Source organism: Achroia grisella, unplaced genomic scaffold (assembly GCF_030625045.1).
Source record: "Achroia grisella isolate CSIRO2021 unplaced genomic scaffold, CSIRO_AGI_Agris_v1 utg511, whole genome shotgun sequence".
Classification (NCBI taxonomy): domain Eukaryota; kingdom Metazoa; phylum Arthropoda; class Insecta; order Lepidoptera; family Pyralidae; genus Achroia; species Achroia grisella.
Window position 1 is genome coordinate 2,705,694 of NW_026712905.1, and position 21,804 is coordinate 2,727,497.

Below are 21,804 nucleotides of genomic sequence, written 5' to 3' on the forward strand. Positions count from 1 at the left end.
CAAACTACCTAATTGTCTAAATGTCGTTTAACTATAGTTAGTAATTTTTATGGTAATTACGTAAGGTTTTACAACAAAATACCAGAATCTGTTATAAATCTGCCTCACAAAAGATTTAAATGTCATATAAAACACTTCCTTGCAAAAAAGCTTATTATAAATTTGATGAATTCGTTAACGACAATAATGTTTTTATAGAGAAACTTAAAATACATAGCACTGACAATATTATCTGATTACACTAATAATGAGTGCGTAGCGATTTTTATGTTGATTATCCCATGCCTCTTACTTGTTGTACTGTAATTATTTATATAAAAAAACATGTATTCAAAGAGCAACACACAAGTTTCTTGGTCATTCTTCTTGTGGTGAATCTGCATTCCGAATGAGTGGTAGAATCAAAATGTGACTATTCAAAAGTGCTTGTAATGAGTTTATTTGATTAAAGATTATTGCTATTTCAGACATTTCAATTTTATTTATTTGTATAGATCAGCAGTTGACAACTAGGTATTGAAATGCTGTATAACCTAAAGTTGTTAAAAATAAAAAAAATACTTGATGAGATCTCTATCAATGTCATACAATGTAATTATAAAGTCATCTTTTCTTAGGGCGTCCCCTCCCTTTACTATTCTATTAGTTACGTTACTCAATCTGTTATATGCAATGTAATTATGTAGGCATGCAGATACTGCTATTTAGTTATTTTCATATTCTTAAAATTTTTAGATGATTTGATCGTAGAATAGGAATGTACGGAATGGCCTAACTTGAATCATTTTAAAGAAAAATTGAAAATATAGGTACATATTTACACAAAAATAGTAAGTATAGAAAATAGCATACGAGTCAGAGCGTCCACCTCGTTAGTATGCGATGCACTCACCTGTCGTACTCGGGCAAACCGACAGATGGGAATACACCGTCGTAACCAGTATCCTGACCCCAAAGTAATGTGTAATATTTTAAAAAGTATATATTTCTTATGTTGAGGCACAAATGACACTATGAATGGTAGTACAAAATACTAATGTACAGGACTGCTTACACTCGAGCCGCCGCCGCCGGCTGCCACGACAATTCCCTATTTTTAAATATTTATATTTTTATATTGGTTGCTATGGTTTTGTTATCATTCCTTCTATTGCTCTTGGTTTCCTATATAGTTTGTTACGATATATATTTTTATAATATACTGTTACTTTACCTATTGCGCCTTTAATTACCACCATTGTTGGCTGCACCGACCCCAGCGGCCTATACACAGTCCCACACAACTAGATTTTAAAATTAGGAGCAATAGGCATAGCAAGATATTAGAATAACTTATGTCCGTCCTCGTGAGGTTCAGCTGTTTAGCCATAAAAAGGTAACAATCATACAAACACACATTTGTATTAGTATGAATGTACCGATTATTTAAATAATTTCTGATATTTACTTTTACATATATTTGTGTATTTTAAGATAATTTATTTTATGTACAAATTTTGTTAACATAAAAAGTAATTCTACATTGTGTATTCAGTTAATTGAACTTCCGTAAAAAAAATGCTGATTCAATAAAATGATTACGTAGAACCTTTAGATGCACATTGAAATAACACTAAATAAACTTCCGTATGAGCAATTCCTATTTCGTTTCCGAAATAAATAATTATACTTACAATATTTTTACAATAAGCAATATTTTTATGCATAAAATGTTTAATTATAAAATAGCATCCATTACGTTTAAGAACTGGAATATAAAAGAAACTTAACAATATGACGTAATTTGATTTATGTGTTTATACATATATTATATTCATATTTAATTTAACGTAATAAAATAAATTCATAAAGTCAAGTCAGGTCACGTCATTTTTATGAATAAGGAGCAAAGCTTATAAAAATATTTCGAAACTTAATTTAATAATATTCAATTAAACTTTTTTTAACAAGTAAATTAGACCATTATGCGATTATATAGTACAGATGGTATTTTTATTATTTCTGATATTACTACTTCTGTCGACTATTTTTCTAAATTCCTAATACTTATTCCTCTTGGTATCTTATATATTTTACCCTGTACCGAGATGCTTACCACTTCGTACCTTTACAATGTAGACTAACATTCTGTAGATTAATGCTTGCAAACTAATAATAAACGTTAATTCTAAAGTGACAGATGTCATATTGAGGTCATTGACGTTCCTGCTTTTATTCTAATCACATTGTAATCTATATTTAGTGTACGTACTATAATCGTATACTAATTTCGTCTACTTTGTATCATAACAATACACAAAATACGTGACTGTCGTTGTGTTCGTATTATCTGATACCTATTAATATTTTATCAGGTCGTCCTGTTGCCAGCAGATCAGAATTTTATAAGGTGTAATGATTACAGCTTAAGGTCCAATAAAATTAATCTTTGAAGCTGAAATCATGAATTACTTTGGTCAAAATAAGCTAGAAAACGGAATAATTAACTTAAATCTAGATTGGATTTGATTGGATTGGATTAATTAACTTAAATCTTAAACTTATGATTTCAAAATTTATATTTTAAAAATCTATTAACGTATTTTTTTATTACTACTTTACTTTTTGGCGACCGTTGTTTGGTCTCCGAACAGCCAGTACTAGGCTTCCAAACTATATCCGAACTCGATTCATTGCCTAAAGATGTCTCATTCAAAAGCGAAACACGTGTCTCAATGGTTGTAGATAAAATAACGGTCGGAATTTGATCACCAATAGAGAAGGTTAAACTGGTACTGAATATTTGTGGTCTTACACATGCTCAGTGGACTTAAACAAAATAATATAAATCCCTTAAGTAATGAATAAGAATAACATACAAGCTAACAGCCCACCCCATGATAAGTGGTAAACCCTTATAAATAGCTGTCATAATGAGCTACTCATCCATCCCACTCACATAGAGTATAAACAAGATGAAATTTGTATAAAGACTGCCTCGGTGGGTACTATTAATATAGCCTCAAATTATTCCACAGAACAATATAATATTTAATCATATATTTAGTCTAGCGTTTATCAAATACCTATATACACAAATCTACGTGACTTTCTTAGCGTTTATATTATCAGATATTTGCGTATTATCAGATTCCAAATTTCTGAACTAATTGCTTAATCGTTAATATACTAATGGAAGCTCTCCCAGGTCAATTGGACTCAATAATCAGTCGATTGACACGGTTAAGCAACGTCATTGCGGATATGCTGGGATGGGTATCGGGTATTAGAGACTAAAGTCTAAAACTGTCAGTTTAGGTAAAACCATCTAAATATGTTACGTCAAACTAACTAAGTCTAAGATTTTCATATTGAATCCAAATTGTCGTCCATCTAAGAATACAAATGAGCAAGTTTTGCGAGATGGAACGAGTTTTACTCCTTATAGTTTGACATAGCATCAATGTCAAACTATACAGACTAAAACTCGTCTGCACAATCTGTCGTAAGACATAAACATAAGCAACTGTAGAAAAACTCAGAAATGCAAACTCTCACGTGGCCAACTTACTAACTATAACGTGAAACTTGTCTTTGAATATTCTCACTCTTTAAAATCGTAACAGGCTGATAGACATCTGTACATTCTTATTGAAAAATAAAACTAAACTCTATTAGAGCAGCAGCAGTCGAAATATGTTTAGTACTTTTGTCTGTATGTTTATACACGCATACGCAAAATCTACTGCATAAAATTAAATGACGTTTGCATCGATATATTCTAATAGTTCTGATTAAAAATTTTACGGCAGAAAAATACCTTATTCCGTGTGAAGCAAGGCATGTCGCTAGTTAAAAATCAAATAATTGTACTACTTCATTTTATTTGTATCTGGGGCTGGTATATTCAGAGTATTTGCAACAATACCAGGGCAATCTATAAATGCCGCTTTAGACCAATCATCATAAAAATTATTTTGTATAACGAATACAATGTACATATCCGTTATTATAATATCCTCACCCTGGGATACCTATTAAACTCAGCTGGTTGTAATTATAAAGCAAATTACATCATGTAAAGTAGCGTTATGAAACCCATTTTACACTATTTTTTACTACCTTGATAATGCTATACAATGGCAGAAGCGATACAATATTGCAATTATTAATTTTCCTATATCGAAACTAAATTACAATGAAAAAAAGCAATGACTAATTTACGGTACTTAATATGAATGCTTAATTACACTTTTTTGTAACTTCATCTGGTAAAGTCAGTGCATTTAAATATTTTATAGTTCCTCTCCATAATTTACCGTTACATGTTAAAACTAATGAAAATACATTTTAGAGTCTTATACAAAACTTTTTAGATTCAAAACGACTACGCAATTTCTTGGTATATAAATTTAAAGCTTTAGCCAATATTCTTTACGAGTTAGCCATTCACTGCGTTTTTGCCTGCATTAATATCTGTTTCACTGAATTTAAAAGAGTCCGTTCCGCCAGTTTTTTCTACCTCGCATGTGTCGAAATGAGGCTATTCACATTAGGTATCATTATTAAACCTAGAAATTTTATAGCCTCGAGTATCATTTGTCACTTTTTTATTATAAATAGATCTGCGCATGGTCGTACCACACGAATTGGAAAATCATGGAGAGATCTAGATTCAGTATTGACTTGATGAATCTTAGGTTATATTGTGCCGAATTAACCTCACTAGGTTTTTATTATATAGGCGGTGATCTTGCAGTGGCAAGAAAGAAAATGCGCGTAGCATTAGCCCCGCGCATTAAGGGACCCTGGGCTTCAACCTATTTGAAGTAGGGTATTTATTAACTTAAATTTTTTGAAAAACCAAGCACAAGATTGGTCGTTTGTAAGTAATGTATTTTTAACAATCCAAACTTAAGAACCAAATCAAAATGTGGGCCTCTTAAAAGCATTAGCTGCAGGCCCCGCGTTAGTTGATTTCTCTCAGCATGAAGGGTATTTCATTCTCAGGCAATACGCATTAAAAACAACGTGAATCTTCGTTTCAAATATGTAAAATTTCTACAACACACACGGTTATATAAACACATACAATAATCTCTAATACACACCTACATGTTTAACCTACATTAGTTTTATTATTTTAGGACCTATTAAATTAGTTTTGCGTGTATACTAGGTATAAATACATAAAAAATACTAAAAGTTTATTAGCAATTAAGCAAATTAGTAACAATTGAAATACATGTATATTTTTTAATGGATGGCATACTTGATTTTTCGCTGTACGCTGGTGTGGCAGTGGAGGATAATAAAATGAGTATTACATGTCCATCATCATGATGAATTCACTAGGATGATGTCCAGAGGAGACAGCTTGTTGATGACCCCGAAAATGTTATCAAATTGTCAACAATACGGTCAATAGTGGCCCTTATCCCTCCCCCATTAATGACTGACTAAACTTTGTAATTATAAATTTTATGATCAAAGTTAACAATAGGCCTCATCATTATTGTAGTAGATTTATCTAAAAATAACAACGCCAACATCCAAATTATTCGTGAAAGCCGTTAAGCAACGAACGTAAATTCAAATACTAGAACAGTGTTTCGCAACGTTGGCCCACGCTCCACAGGAGGTAATTTGATTTTTAAGGGAGGCAATACAGAAATCGACTGGACACGAATTTAACCCTTTTGCTCCGGGCCATTTAAATGCAATATTTGATATCGTTGCTAATTTAACGAAGAAGGCAAATTCGTAGATATCTTATCACTAAATTAAAATTTAAAATAGAATAATCTTAATTGAAAATTAATTGAAATATCAGTTTTTCGATACATGTTTTGAAAATTTACTTACAGTGTTTCGTTAACAATTTCCTAGTGATTATTTCCTAAAACATGTCCTCCAATTAATTTTTTTAGTTTTAAATATTATATATGTTATGTTAGTAAGGGCATGGCATAAAAGGTTGGAAAATACTAGTCCAGAATATTGGCATCAATCAAACATTGTAGAAATATGAAAAGGATGTTTTGTTTGCTTGTTCCAATTTCTCCCTTAGCGGAATAAATTCAATTCAATTGTAGAAGTGCGGGAGCGCAAACCGAGACGAAGTATGTCGGTACATATAAATTTAGATAATCGTCTCGGTTGTACGCGTATTCCTAACTGGGACTAAAATAAACAGTGTTGCCAACAACATCCGAGCTAATACATCAGCTAAATCTCCCAAAAACGCAAAATTCTGAACTTTAAAAATAAACCACTATAACATTACAATTTTGCACGAAAGACATTGTAATCTCTAACTTAAACAATAGTTAAACGGTATGTACCTACCTATACCTAAATTTATTTTGTTAAATTGCGCATACAACGTAAGTAACCATAAGATAACGATAAGAGATAACATAAGATGTAAGTAAAAATTAAAATGTATTTCTATATGTCAAAAATGATATATTTTATCAACAAATAACTTATCATGTGAAAATATTTCAATTTGCAATCCTTATTTTCTTTATTCTCCAAGCCCACAGAACAAACAGGTACCGGAAACAAATTTTGCCCATATAAATGTGATTCAAATCCACCGATTTTAGTGGTAAAACCACTAAGGTGGCAATACTAAAAATAAACTACAGAGTCCATCGTCCGTTTGTCTGTCGGGCGACTGTGCGTATGAATCATCTCATTTCTAAACGTGTACTGCAAGTCTTTGTACTGTCGCGTAGAAGCTGACGGCCGGTTTTAAATAAATAATTCATGTGTATGATATCTTTATTTGCACAAAATTAAGATCCATTTATAAAAAAATAACACGCATTAATCGTGGATTAGATATTCCTTTTTAAAACGAGAAGCTGGCAAATAATAATATTGATTTTACAGTGACTATTTGTATAGTAATACAAGCATGAATGTTTATTGATAAAAAAATCTGACAAAGTTTATTTACGACCAATACCAGTTAGCCCTACTGATTGTAAACAGTTTTTGCTATGATACACGAATGTACAACCTAATCCTCTTTCTTGCCACGCATAAACACATTGTGGAATCACCTCCCAGCAATGGTATTTCCTAACCAATACGATATTGAAATCTACAAGAAAAGAGTTTATTCCTTTTTTTTCTTACTCCTTTAACCCATTTGGTATTGCGAGTGCTTATGGGTGGCGGTAATCATTTACCATCAGGTGAGCCGCAAGCTCGTTTGTCCCCTATGCTATAAAAAAATGTGATAATATTAATCCTGGACAATTACCACAACGTCATCTAGAACCTAGATAAGCAACGGTAGTTATGGATATAAGACAACTTATAGAAATACTTAAATATATTTTTTAAAAACATATATAATATACAAACATGTGTCTGGTTCTTTGAATGTAGTCTGGTATGGTGCTTTGTATGTATTTAAAATGGAACACATTACATACTAACATTATAGGTGACGTTGTGTGGTTTGTCTAAGGACATCATACTTATGAATACAAATTTTAGTATCGTTCAAGGAATCGATCCTTGATCGAATCGATCAAGACCAATGCAATGTTTGCATACTTGGTTAAAAATGTTACGCAAAATAACAACTGGACATACATACAATACCTAATTTGTATTAATGATATTTAATGTCCTGATATAGAATCTGAGACATTGTTAACTGTTGTAAACATTTGAATACACACAGATTTTTTTATCGACAGATTTTTTTATATCGGCCATATTCGAACTCATGACCTTTAGGGTCTACAAGTGTGGGTAATAAATCAGTAGGCCACGATACTCAACAATGACTGTTACTTTCACTAATTTACATAAATAATAAACGCCTACAGATAAAAATTAGCGCAGAGGAATTTCTAATGGCAATTAATTAATTCCATACTTCCATAGATACATACTAATATTATAAATGCGAAAGTGTGTCTGTCTGCTGTCTATTCGTCTGATCCTAATGAAATTTGGCATGAAGTTAGATTATATCACAATTACCGACATGATCTATTTTAGTCTCAAAAAGCAGAGTCACGGGTCACAGCTAGTATCAGATGAAATTACATTAGTAAACTGATAGTCATTGCAGGAAATAATAAAAATAAAATATTTTATCTACCCATACAAAATCCTAATATTGTAAAGATAAAGACAGGAAAGGATTTTTTTAAGAGGAAAGTAAACTCCAACTGCTCGTTATGACAAATTCTTTTCTTTTTTTAATATTATTCCGGAACGACTTTGTTATTAATAATAATTACCCTCAGGGATTTTTTATTCGATTTGAAGCCAGGGAAGGCCGTTAGTATAATAATAATGTATATGGGCTCATTTACACACATTACACATTACACAATAGTTACGAAGAACTTGCACGTTTTCTAGTGAAATCTGCGGAAATTAAGCCATGTGAGGACATTTTATATTCCCTGCGCCCACTCAAAGATACCTACCAATCGATTACGTAAATTGACGAACGAATACGAATATAGTTATGCTATACATATAATTTTTTATATATATACCATATACATTATTAGTTGCCAATAATTTTCTTCTGTGTATAAAACAAATATAATATCTATCCATCCATATTACCTCTTAAACATATTTATGTAACAGACATTTGATTTTCTGCACATATTGAAACTAAAATTGTAAATAACTTTGTCCGCTCATCTATTATTAACTGAATAGATTCAAAAATGGCATAGCTGATGTAATATTCGATTTTACGGTTGTGACACAGAGTCTAAAATAGTTAAATCGGTCAATAATCTTTTTCCTAACAATCCATGATTACGTAAATGTTGGACATAGTAATATGCATATTACATGTAATCAAAATACGCTTAAGGCATCCTTACTTCCTTACTAAAAAATAATAGTAGGTATATTTTTGTCTATGGATTGTAAATAAGCTGACATCCCACGAGATAGAAAGTGTACCGTCACCTATAGATACTACAATGATTACAGATATCACAAAAATAGTATGGTATGTGTTGTATCATATAATACCAATATATTTCCAAAGTCTATGAGTACTTTGTAAAAAGTCTTCTGTGTGTGTACACCATGTCATGTCTCGCCTATGGCAGCCGTCAAGCTTTGTAAGCTAAGTTTCGGTTAAAGAGTGTTGTTAATACTTATACTTAGTGTTTTAGAACGCATACAGCTTTGACGCACTGGTCGTCCTACTGCGGCTGCGCGCCGTGCAATATTGCATCTGTGACATATTACATTTTGGGAAAATAAAAAAGACTTAGACTACTGCATTTTTTTACTCTTCATTATTAATTACTTTACTTTATTCTACACACTTTTTATGTCATTTATTTCATGTATACAACAAACTTGAGTATAAATATTAAATACTGCTACTAACAGGTAACATTATTGAAATTACAGTATAAGAGGCATGATATCGTAGTCGTCTGGAATGAACATGAACGATATCACGAATATGCGTGATGTCCGTGGTGCTGTTCATGTATATAGGTAAAAATACCATTTCTCATGTTGTATGCCTGAACATTACTTTTAAAGTTGTTTCGAGGGAAAACTAGTTAGGTAAATTAAATTACTAAGTTATTGGTCGATAAAAGTCGACTTAAATGTAAGATAATATTATACAACTAACATAATATCTCCAAAACAATATTATCATCAATCAATCGGTATAAAAAAACATGCAAACTTTCAAATATATTCAACAACAACGGCGTGAGTAACAAAAATATCTACCATTTTTCACCAAATAATATTTGGACATTTGGGAGTAAATAACGAGATGACTGCGATCGGGGATGAATGGAAGAGAAAAACATATTACGCCGACCACAAAAGAATGGGATAAGGAAGAAGTAGATGATGATGATGATGAATATTTGGGCATTTGGGAGCATTGTGAATGCAACTGTACTACGCGTCAAATTCCTACATTAAACAGTATATGTGTACGTAAACATATAAGTGCAAACACTGACACACAACTAATAGGCGCGCAAACAGGATAATGCTCATATTATACGTCTGTAAAGCATGTTAAATATAGGAAAAAGCGTTGCATAAGCGGTGCAGTAAATAACGCAGTTTAACTAGCTTTTTCCGTCAACTACGTCTGCGTTTTTCAAATATGCTATGGAGATAACTTCAACTTTCCCTTAATTTTCAAAACCAGTTTTGAGATTCGGATTGCAGCGGAAAGAGGATAGTAATGGGGACTATTTATCCTAATGCTATTGGTAGCATCTTAGATTGACCTGCTCTCGGCCCACCCAGAAAGTCAGTTATATTTATCAGTTATTAGTCATTAAAAAAATATATTCGTCTTTGGTTTTATATATCAGTGATTAAAATAGAAAACAGAATTGCGTTGCATAAGAATCTGACAACGTTGAAGTTTGAAATCTAATTAATATTTTGACTCTAATGAATTAGTGCTAGTTTGTAGTTTGTATTCACACATTTCAACCTAAAAATGTAAAGTTATAATAATTATTTAAAAGAGAAACACGCATGTTTCTTGCTCATTCTTCTTGTGATGAGACAGCGTTTTGAACGAGAGGTAGATTATAAAAAATAAATAACGACAATAATTTTTCTAGAATTTCCTATTCTATTCTAATCCATAGAAAAGGATTTCCAAAAGTTTCGTCAAATATATTTATTTCTGTATTGGCAATAGGACCGATCACTTCGAGTAGATATAGAGTGATTTTGTATAGTCAGTATTATTTATGTAAGGAATTCTATTTTTTTTTATTAGAAACATAAACTATATTTCATAGTCCCAGTGAATATAAATGGCGCAAATCTTTATGTAATGGTCGATACAAATTAAAATCTTCAAACCTGCGCTCATACTAATAATTAGTATGTATAATGTAATAATTATTGTCAAATATGACACACTCCATGTAGTTTCATTTAAGAGTATAATAATTATTACTGTAAATGGGTTACCACGCCAAGAATATGGTTAACACATGTGTTCGTTACATTTAAATGATGACGGCCTAGCTTCCGATGTAATAAACAAAACTGCGACCCAATTCCTAATTATTTTAATTGCAGTAAGTACAGAAATCTAAAAAGAAAATAATTTATTTCAGTAAGATTAATATGCATCATTGCAACAGATAAATAAATAAAACAGATCATTGTGTAAATACTGCCCAAGATACATTTATTCCTGAAAATATAATATAATATAAATACTGGTAATATAAAATTAATTCAATAAAGTATCACCGAATCCTGTTTAAAGTATGCTGAACTCAAGTTCATATTTAATGGATATTGATTACATATTCCGTTTCAAGTTTAAGATTTTATAAGATTCAAATGAATCCTTTCATTTTAATTTGAAATTCCTTTTAGCTTTGGTATTCAAATATTACACACATATCCTACCAATTAAAGAAGGACAATAGTAGGTATCCAAAGATATTCTAAATTTGAAATCTACTTTATTACAACTTTATTCTTATTTTAAATCGAACATTAGTAGTTTTTAAAATATAGCGCTATGAATGTCAAAACCAGATTGTTTTCTTCTGGTTTTGGTGTTCAAAGGACTATATACTTAATAGTAATATAAAAATAAAATATATAGATTACCAAAAAATTTGCAGTAGATAATGATCGCTAACTAGGTGCTGTTACGGTTTGAACTTGAACTGCGCACTCTGGACAAAGGCCACAACGTTCACAGTTGTCCTCAACCTTTGTATCTGCAATAGTTTTTATTGCATTCATCCTTATATAGGTGTTATAATAGCCGTTTTTGCATTTTTTATGTAAATGCAATTGGAACTAGCAGACGATCAACCGGACAGAAAATAGTGACCGTTCCCTATATAGGAGATACTATAGGAGAACATGATGCAGAATCACGTCATCGTGTCGTGGTATCCGCATGTATTGCCATTACTGAAGATAACATTGTTTTATCGGGGAAAGGGAATTGTTAGTAATGTGAATTGTAAAACCCCATTGCTAGCAATGTACCATGTCAGGATGACCGGTTTCCCCTGGAAACTAGTATGATAAATTCCTAGTGAATATGGCTAACTGACCCAACCGCATGTTCGTCTTATCATCTTCCACTGGTGCCCCAGCGTAGGCGGGTGCACCATTCCATATACATATTTGAAAAAGAAACTTTTGCCTTCGTACTCTGTAATTTACCTACCAGTTTAATCTCACTTACACATTAAACTGGATCACATGTCAAACAAATTGGATTATGCAGACGACATCTTATTTTTTACCTTCTCCGTCCCAAATATCAGGTCTAGATATACTAAATATGACGACCATTAGAGTTATTATGACTGTAGCAGCAGCCAATTTATTCGGCCACCGATCAACTTTAATTCCGATTGATCAAAATTTTAATGCATCTTTTCACATGTGTTCATAGTTACTAATTACCGATTAACAAGATCGTTGGATGAACTGAACAACTGTTGAAATAGGCAATCATTAAAATTAAATATAAGAGCAGAATCGTCTGAATTGAAGTATTGTATATCTGTTGGATTGTCATTGGTAGTCAGTTAAGTAAATAAATATACCTTTATTTATTTACATAACATATAGTAGAATTTACAATAAGCACAACAAGGTAAAAACAGAGATTTAACAATAAGCAATTTTTCTATTATAATTTTATAATACATGTGACTCGTAAACAAATACATTATTACAATGCAGTGTTGTCGTATTGTGGTTACAATGACCCTCCACTCTTCCCCCACCGTCTCGACAGTCGACCAAATTGTGTGTTGTTATAAGCGTGCCTAATATATTTCTAATATGAAATTAAATTAAATATATTTTATGATTTCATACAGCTATATATTGGCCTTCTTAAACTGCTAGAATCTATAGTAGATGAGTAATGTTATAAATAATAATCAACTAAAATTTAGTTTTTAGAATTTAGAGTTTAAAGAAATCTTATAATGCATTTTATTCCAAAAAAAAGACTATCCAATTGAACAAATGTAAAATGGGGAGGGATGTAGGAAGTTCTCTATAGGTATAGAGAAATCCCTACAATAGCGAGAGTATGGAATTGCTAATATTCCCGAGGATATCATGTAACACATAAATTCAAATTGATAATACATAATTTTATTATTAAACAATTAGTTTAATGTATACCTATGGATATTGATAATGGATTGGTTTGCTGTTTCCGACTCCCACATTGATAAAACTACGGTTTTAGTAACATTAAACATATTTAGGTACAATACCCGATATGGCCACAAGGGTGACTAATACTTACCGAGGTAGACTCTGTATGAAGTCAATCTGCGTGGATCCCTCAGTCTCGCCTATTCAGTTTGCTTCAGAAGATATGTATATTCTTTCGATTGAAGGGTTAGATAAGGCAGTGAAATTATAAGAAATGGAGGTATGATGTCTAACTCCTCTGAAATAGCAACGGTGGTGACATGATGATGTGTGAATGCCGAGTTGCTATTTTTGTATAGATACAGGCGCCTGTTACCACTCATCAGGTCATCTAAAACATCATTTAAACATCAAAAGCCGCTACCTAATTTGCCATTCCATTTGCTTCTTCCTTATCCCATTTATTTGAGGTCGGTATAATATGTTTTTCTGTTCATCCCTGTTCGCAGTCATTCATTATTTATTCCCTTTCTTGCCATATCATCATTCACAGCCTATCCATCTCTTTTCGGCATTCTTCTGTCCTTATAACCATCCACATTTATAAGCAATACTTTCTTTAAAATAATATTCTCTCTATCATTTCATTTACGTAAAAAAGATTCCAAAATAATAGATAATAATATCTCAGAACAATTCACACAGCGTCATCTAGTCCCAAGATACACAGAGCTTGTGTTACGGCAACGGATACACATACATATAGATTTTTTTTTGTAAATACATACATATTAAACATAGATAACATCCCAACTGATACAAACAATCGTACTCATAACTGCAAATTTTTGTACCCTGTGAGGAATCGAACCTGCGACCATAGGATGGAAGGTGGTCTGCTAAACCACTAGACTACTGAGGTTATGTAAAATATATATTTTCATAAAAGTAAAATGTGTTAAAAAAGAAGTTCACAATTATCAGTCACAATACGTATATATAAATTGACTGTTTGGCTATCTGATTATTACAAGGATCATTTTTCACATTACAGGTTCAACAGATGTAGATATGCCGACGTCTTTGCTGCACTCCATACAGAACCAAATGCAGAGCAAAGGCGGATACGAAATGGCTTATGGAGTTAAGGTAAACATTCCATTCTCGTATCAAACATTTCCTACACTTTTAGGAAAACTAATGTAACGATTAAAATAGACTAGGTATTTCATAAATCAAAATCGACAAAGATATCTTGATTAACGGACCCAAAAATAATATCATTTTCTTGTTCACTAGTGTTTTATGTTAAGCAAAATAACAAATTAAAAATGTATACTTAACACGCCATTTATGTAATTAATAAATATTCAAATTTCGAATTTCAAATCTATATAAATAAAAAGTAAAATATTGTTAGAAGACCTGAAGGTTTTATATCAATAGTTGACCATATCTACAAAATATATAGTCTGATTATCTTTTCTCTTTGAAGATAATCAAATTCAAATTCAAAAATATGTATTAAAAAATACACTTACAATAAAGCGGTTATAATGAAGTTATTTATTAAATATGAATACTACAATTTATTTTATACTTCATGTCAAAACCATTGACAATTAGGCTATTTTTTTTGCAATTCATAACATAAGTGTATTCACGTAATGTGCCCAACTCTACGTAATTCACTTGGTATTATTATACATTTTTAAATTGTCAGTCATGCGGCAGAATATATATAAGTATAAGCCTAATGATTTAACAAGATTTATCAAAATAAATTATTTAATATGATTTTAAATAAATGTACTGAATTAATAAGAGCCATTCTTATATTAAAATATATTCTTGTCAGTTTAATATTACACAGTTACAGAGTCTCGGAAATTAATCTATATAATTATTTTGATTTATTTTATTTTAATTGGTTTTTCTTTTTCAAGTTTACCTACATAACATTGCCAAGGAATTATTTACAAAATAAAAATAAAAAAATATAACATATTATATGTACAACAATTTTTTTTATTATTTTCAGGTTTACTGATGCACACCGGGCGAAACGGACGCTAATGATAAAACAAAGTGAATAATGTGTTACGATCTAAATTAAACTTTATATTTATTTGTGTTTTAGGTACACATTTGTGTTATGTAAGTCGTGTAAATAGAGAAGAGATTACGATGAAAAATTCAAAACAAGTTACCTTTTTGAAATTTAAACTTTGTAATTATATTATTTTAAATTGTAATTGTTACTTCAGTTATTCATAAGATTATACAATATATTGTATGTATTCACACAAAAATATGATTTTTTTATATAATTATAAAATTTATATGAAGAATCCATTTGTGCTTTACTATTTAGAGGAATAAGAAGCAATAACAAACATAATTAGCCAAATACAGGGATCTACATGTACTTATAAACAATAAAACTTTATCCATTATCTTTAACTATGTCATAATTGTACTATATATCGTATAGAATGGTTTTTATATAATTTTTACAGTAAATGTCTACAATCTGCCATATTCTTAATTTTAAAATCCGTAAAGTACGTAATATTATCTTATCTGTGGTTAAAGTAATTAAATCTTAAATTATATTTCCAAAAACTTTCACATTAATTCCTTAATTAGTATTTTCTTCCCTAACAATGTTTTTATGACGATCTATTTGAATTGAAATAACAATGCCTGCAGATAATGGATGCCTTTTTTAACAAAGTAATAAATATATTTGATAGTAAATACAATAATAGTGAAATAATGAAACCTGTCCTATTCACAAGTTCCGTCGAAGATGCCTTTATAGTCAATATTATTTTAAAATAGATGTTAAGTAGTAATTATACATTATTAGTATATTAGTAATTTTGTAAAAATATAACCTTCTACTCCAGTTATATATGTAGTTAAATTAGATACCTATTATATAAATTTTCATATTGTCAAGCGGTACATAATAAAATATGCCTACTGTAATATTGAATATTATCAATATTACGACATAGTATGACGCACAATATTACTATATACTGATTTCCTTTTAAGCTTCTTATAACAAATAGATAGAAAAATAAATTTAAAAGTAGGTTATAAACTCAAAAGTATATTACATAAAACATTTTACTCGAGCATTTTTTACATTTATTACAAATTAGGTATTACCCGGGAATTCGTCTGCGTGGAATTAAAATCCTTTATGACATACAAAATAAATGATATTTTAAAAATAAAAGTAGCTCAAGTTACTTCTCATAATATTAGCTATCTGCGAGTGATAGTCCCATAAAAATCGGTTCAGTCATTTTAGAGATTTTGTTGATGTAAGTACCGTATACCTATTAATTTAAAACTAAAAACCGCCACTTTAAATTTATATATTTATATAGATCAGCAGTAAACACCTAGGTACTGAAATACTGTATAATCTAGCTTCAATCATTTAACTTTACTTAAATCTTTTAAAAAACACACTTGACAGGAGTAACATTGTAATCACAAGGTCAATACCATACTACAATGTAACGTTACTATATGCAGATAACTAGAAGCTATTTTTATTATAGTAATTTTTATATTCTACTAATTTTCTAATCGCTAATAGGCGATAAAAGCATTGGTAAAAAACATAAATATATTTGCAATGGAAAGAATGAACGGTGTCAAATTTTTAAATAGGTAAGCGTTATATATAATGCAATATATATGATATGCAACGTTATCCAATTCTGATTTAGCGTCAGCGGGTTTAGAAGTAGTTAGGCTTGGATCGTAAAATACTTATAAAAACTACACTTATGAATTCTGGAAGGCGTTCTCCTATACGGTTTCATATTTATAATCTCATTTACTGACTTCTCAATACCTGTATGTACTACACGAATAATATGTCAGAGAATGATCACGAAAATCAGTTTATAAAATGCTAGGTTTCATTAGGAAATTTGTCAGAATGTAAATAATTGTTTTATTCTTTTGATGTTTAATATAATGTTTATAAGTCATTATACTATTTTTTAATAGTCGTAACTGAAACTCTGAATAATTTATTAGAATAAATGTGTTATATGTTGTATATCGACTTCTATTATATGATTAATAATTAATAATGTATTGTCTTGTCTCATGAGATATTTAATCGTCTAGCTAGATTTTTCATTGTATTATGCGTTAGTCTATAAGCTCGATGAATTTTGGGCAATTGAATGACTCGTGTGAAAACTTCCCTCTAAAGACTGAAATCAATATATATATATTCTCGTATATATGAAAACAAAATGTAAACTTATAGAACAGTTGTATTAACTACGTTTTATAAGCAAAAATCCAAATATTTATTATATTTTGTGGGTATATCTGCTCTATATAGGTAGCACTGATTACCGAAATATGCATCAATAAAGAATTCTCTTGAAGGTATTTGGATTAAAAAATAGAATTATTAATAATAATAATAAAAGAATTACTTATAAATAAAACACTCACTCCACTAGGTATCACTCCAAACGAGATTGTTGTTTTTTTATCCAAATTTTATTTTTAAGCAATACTCAACTCAGACTATATATAGCAAATAAAATATGTATAGTAATTAAATAAAATTTGGATAAAATCAATAACAAAATAAAATATCTTTAAATGAGGGTCTTAATTGTTACAAAACGGATGTAAGTAGATACGTAAACTATAATGTTTTTATCACCTAAAAAACTATTATAGCAATTATATATAATATATTATAATACACATGAAACTGGGTGTGATTTTGTAAGTCTTGTGTATGAAATAATATTATTATATCATTTATAATACATACCGTATTATATATATAACATATTGTGGATTATTTTTCATTTAGGTATATAATTTTGAAAAATATTTTTACTGTTGAACCATCGACATATGTAATTTAAGGACAAGGCCAGACTAGCCTAAACTTATATGCAGTCAACAAAAGTAAAACTTATGGATTAAAAAAGAACCATAAAATTTTGTTCAATTAGCACAAATAGAAAAAAATAAATTGAGTACCTATTTTAGCAATCGACTGAATGTGAACTACTTAATTAGACACGTAACGATCTATCTTCACGGCAGATCACTTACAGGGTAGGCAAAGAGAATCCAATGCCATTGCCGTCTGTCCTTAACCACAGATATGCTTTTATATTTCTATGGAATTGATCTATATAAAAGTCCAATATAATGTTGTAGTTATATGTATTTAAATTGGAGTTAAGTTAACGTTTCTAGCTTTTTTAATTATTTTTCAATATTTTCAACTGTGTATAAGAAGTCCTTAGATTATTAAGTCGATGCCTTTAGCTATTTAGCATTGTATTTATAAATGGTTGCTGGCAACATAGCGCAAGTAAACAACATGTATGTATGTTACAATCTTTGATTATGAATAGTCCCTAATCTGAGGTTGTAATGCAAAAACAATATTGTATAATAATTTTGTCATTTTCTAGTTAAAACGACAATTTTATCTATATAGCTCTATAGATATTTATATAAGAAAATATTTGTATTATTTTTTGTGTAAGAAACAAATGAAGCATTACAAAATTGATGAAAATTGTTTTTTTCTAACTCCTTCTGCTTCCTTGGCACATGCAGCGGTACTAAAATGCCATAACAATAAAAAAATATGTTCTTAACAATTTGGAGCATACCAGAGAGAGAATTTACTCTACTCCTGTGTATATAATACCTACACCTACATTACACCTATGTTAGTAAGGAAATAAGTAGAATAAGACAATTTATATTACAAGTTTTACTAATGAAATTACTGGGCACAAAGGCATCAAACTTTTTCTACAGAATGGCACCTAATTGTGGATATCACGAAGTATCGCTGTATTTGGTGATGTCTCTTAATACTTATTTGTCTATATGCAACCGTTATTAATCAAACGGTTCATTCTTTATAGAAGCTAAAACATGTATCGTTGTATCGTATTTATTAATTCAGCTAGCAATAATTCAGGTTTCATGATTTCTTCGAAATTATACGATGACATAGGGTAGTGCAATTACTTGGTAATTATGACAAAGAATACAATAATGACTCGGTATAATAGGTACTTGAGATGGGAACAAGGGAAGAATAGATCTTCTGTAGAAATGTTTATGAACTGCTGAACAGCTATTTTCATATTACTAAATTATTTTTTTTGTATCAAAATCTATTAACATATTCTATATGTTCGTTTAGTTAGTGCTAAGAATACGTAAAATGTATGGCCATCCAACTCGTGCACTGTATGCAAACACTCGTACCTAATAAAAACTAGTAAAACAGGTTTTTAACTTGACCAGTTGGTACTTGACAGTTGAGGATTCTGAACCAGACTGGTTATGTTTATACAGTTTAAACTCTTGCATACTATTTCTTTAGACAAGCAGTGAGAAAAAAATCACTGCGTTTATAAGTATGCCTACCTACTTTATTAAATAGATTAAATTGAAATACTAACCAATGTTATACACACACACAGTAGGTAGTTGGGCACGAAGTACCATGATTATGATAGTGTAATTTGACAGTTCAATGATCATTCTTCTAGTCAATCAGAGTCATTCAAATACTGATCTTTTCACCTGTCTTACATTCTATTAATTCACTTCATTACTGATTACTTTACATTTCAATAAAGTATTCATTTTCAAGGCTTTTAGATGTCAAAGACTTCAAACAGTTCAAAGAGTGTACTGATTTATTAAGTTAAGGATAATTGCTTATTTTATATTTATTTATCATTAGTACGTACTTATTGATAATTTTTTTGTTAATAAAACAAGGAAATAAATTCATTAATAATATATTCGGCATTAATGCATTCATTAATAAATATATTCTATTATATTTCAGAGCTGTGAACTATATAAATACGGCACTTCCAACACTAATCGTGTTTTCATTAGGAAGCCGGACTGTTATTTATAGTTAATTCCAAAGTGTATTTAATTATTGTATAAATATGTGGTTAATTACAACAGTGTGTCTTATTATTGTGACAATTTCTTTAAAATTCTATGTTAAACTTACTTGTGGAACGTGCATATGTGACACTGTAATGACCAACAAAGTTGTTATCATAACTGGCGCCAATACCGGTATAGGCTTTGAAACTGCTAAAGATTTAGCGAAACGTGGAGCTAAAATCATCCTGGCATGCCGTGACGAAGTAAAAGGTATACAGGCCAGAGACGATATTATACAATCAACAGGAAACGATAATGTGATTTTCAAACAACTGAACTTGGGCTCTTTTACATCTGTTCGCACATTCGCCGCAGACATTTTGAAAACAGAACAATCCATCCATGTTTTAATAAATAATGCAGGCACAGGTATACTAGACAATGCCTTAACAGAAGACAACTTACCCATAGAAGCACAAGTTAATCATTTCGCGCCATTTTTGCTCACCGTCTTGCTTTTACCGTTATTAAAGTCGTCAGCACCGAGTCGGATTATTAATCTCTCATCAATAATGCATTTATTTGGAAAAATCGACCCGGAAACGTTTCATAAACAATCAAAAAATATATTCCAACGGAGAAGGATATATTCTAATACAAAACTGGCGAATCTTCTGTTTACATTAAAATTGAGTCAGTTGTTAAAGGATACCCATGTTACAGTCAATGCTATACATCCAGGTGCAGTCAGCACAGATATTTTCAGGGATAAGCCTTCAATAATGAGATATTTAATAAAACTTGTATGGAAAACACCATACGAAGGTGCCCAGACCTCTATACATCTGGCAGTAGCTCCAGAGTTAGAAAAAGTAACTGGAAAGTATTTTGTAGACTGTCGTGAAGAGAGGCCATCTAAAAGTGCTAAAGATATACAACTAGCTGATAAGCTGTGGAAACTATCTCAAGTAGTTACTAATGTAGATACTGAAAAACTTATTTGAATTGTAAGTCAAAAGAAAGGCAAATAATATTGCGTTTTCCCTGTAACCAAATGCGCAAAATGAAAATAAAAAAAAATACTTCTCTAGTCAATATAGTATTGATGTAGGTATTATCTTATATATAAAATTCTCGTGTCAGTTTTCGTTCCCATACTCCTCCGAAACGGCTTGACCGATATCATGAAATTTTGTGAGCGTATTGAGTAGGTCTGAGAATCGGCCAACATCTATTTTTCATCCCCCTAAATGTTTGGGGTAGTCCAACCCTAAATTTTTTTTTTATTTATTAGACAAATTTTTAGAGTTTATTTTTTTATGATACAATATACAAAAATACATACAATCCTAAATTTTCACCCTTCATCATCAACCCCTATTTTTTTAAAGCGTTATTAATTTATATGGCAAAACAAGGTTTGCCAGCTAGTATAATATGTAATTTTAAATTTTTGGGTAATAGTTTCTAGTTATGTAATACACAGGTACCTTTTGTATGGTTTTGGGAAATGCTCTGTAAATTAAATAGTGTATAATATTTTATATATTATTGTTATTTTATTAAATACCCAGTTTTATTCTTGATATTTTATTTCGTAAATTTGATGTGTGATTTCATAGATGATTCCGGTTTATACAAAAACGAGGTATAAAAACATAAATGCTATTAACATCAAAATAAAATCAGTCTTTTCAAAAATATTTAATATGT

General features: G+C 30.3%; 2 protein-coding genes across 2 annotated transcripts in view; both read left to right on the plus strand.

The window, feature by feature from the left end:
- Window positions 1–18,689, plus strand: part of LOC131846388 (CDC42 small effector protein homolog) — a 52,335-nt gene extending 33,646 nt beyond the window's left edge. Inside the window, exons 3-4 of the mRNA XM_059195664.1 lie at window positions 14,198–14,292; window positions 15,185–18,689. Of these exons, the coding sequence (XP_059051647.1) occupies window positions 14,198–14,292; window positions 15,185–15,193 (104 nt within the window). The 3' untranslated portion in view covers window positions 15,194–18,689. The remainder of the gene's footprint in view (window positions 1–14,197; window positions 14,293–15,184) is intronic.
- Window positions 18,690–18,834: 145 nt separating this feature from the next.
- Window positions 18,835–21,716, plus strand: LOC131846387 (retinol dehydrogenase 12-like). The gene is made up of 2 exons (XM_059195663.1): window positions 18,835–19,929; window positions 20,039–21,716. The coding sequence occupies exon 2, from the start codon at window positions 20,148–20,150 to the stop codon at window positions 21,093–21,095; it is 948 nt and encodes a 315-aa protein (XP_059051646.1). The 5' UTR covers window positions 18,835–19,929; window positions 20,039–20,147; the 3' UTR covers window positions 21,096–21,716.
- The last annotated feature ends 88 nt before the right edge of the window (window positions 21,717–21,804 follow it).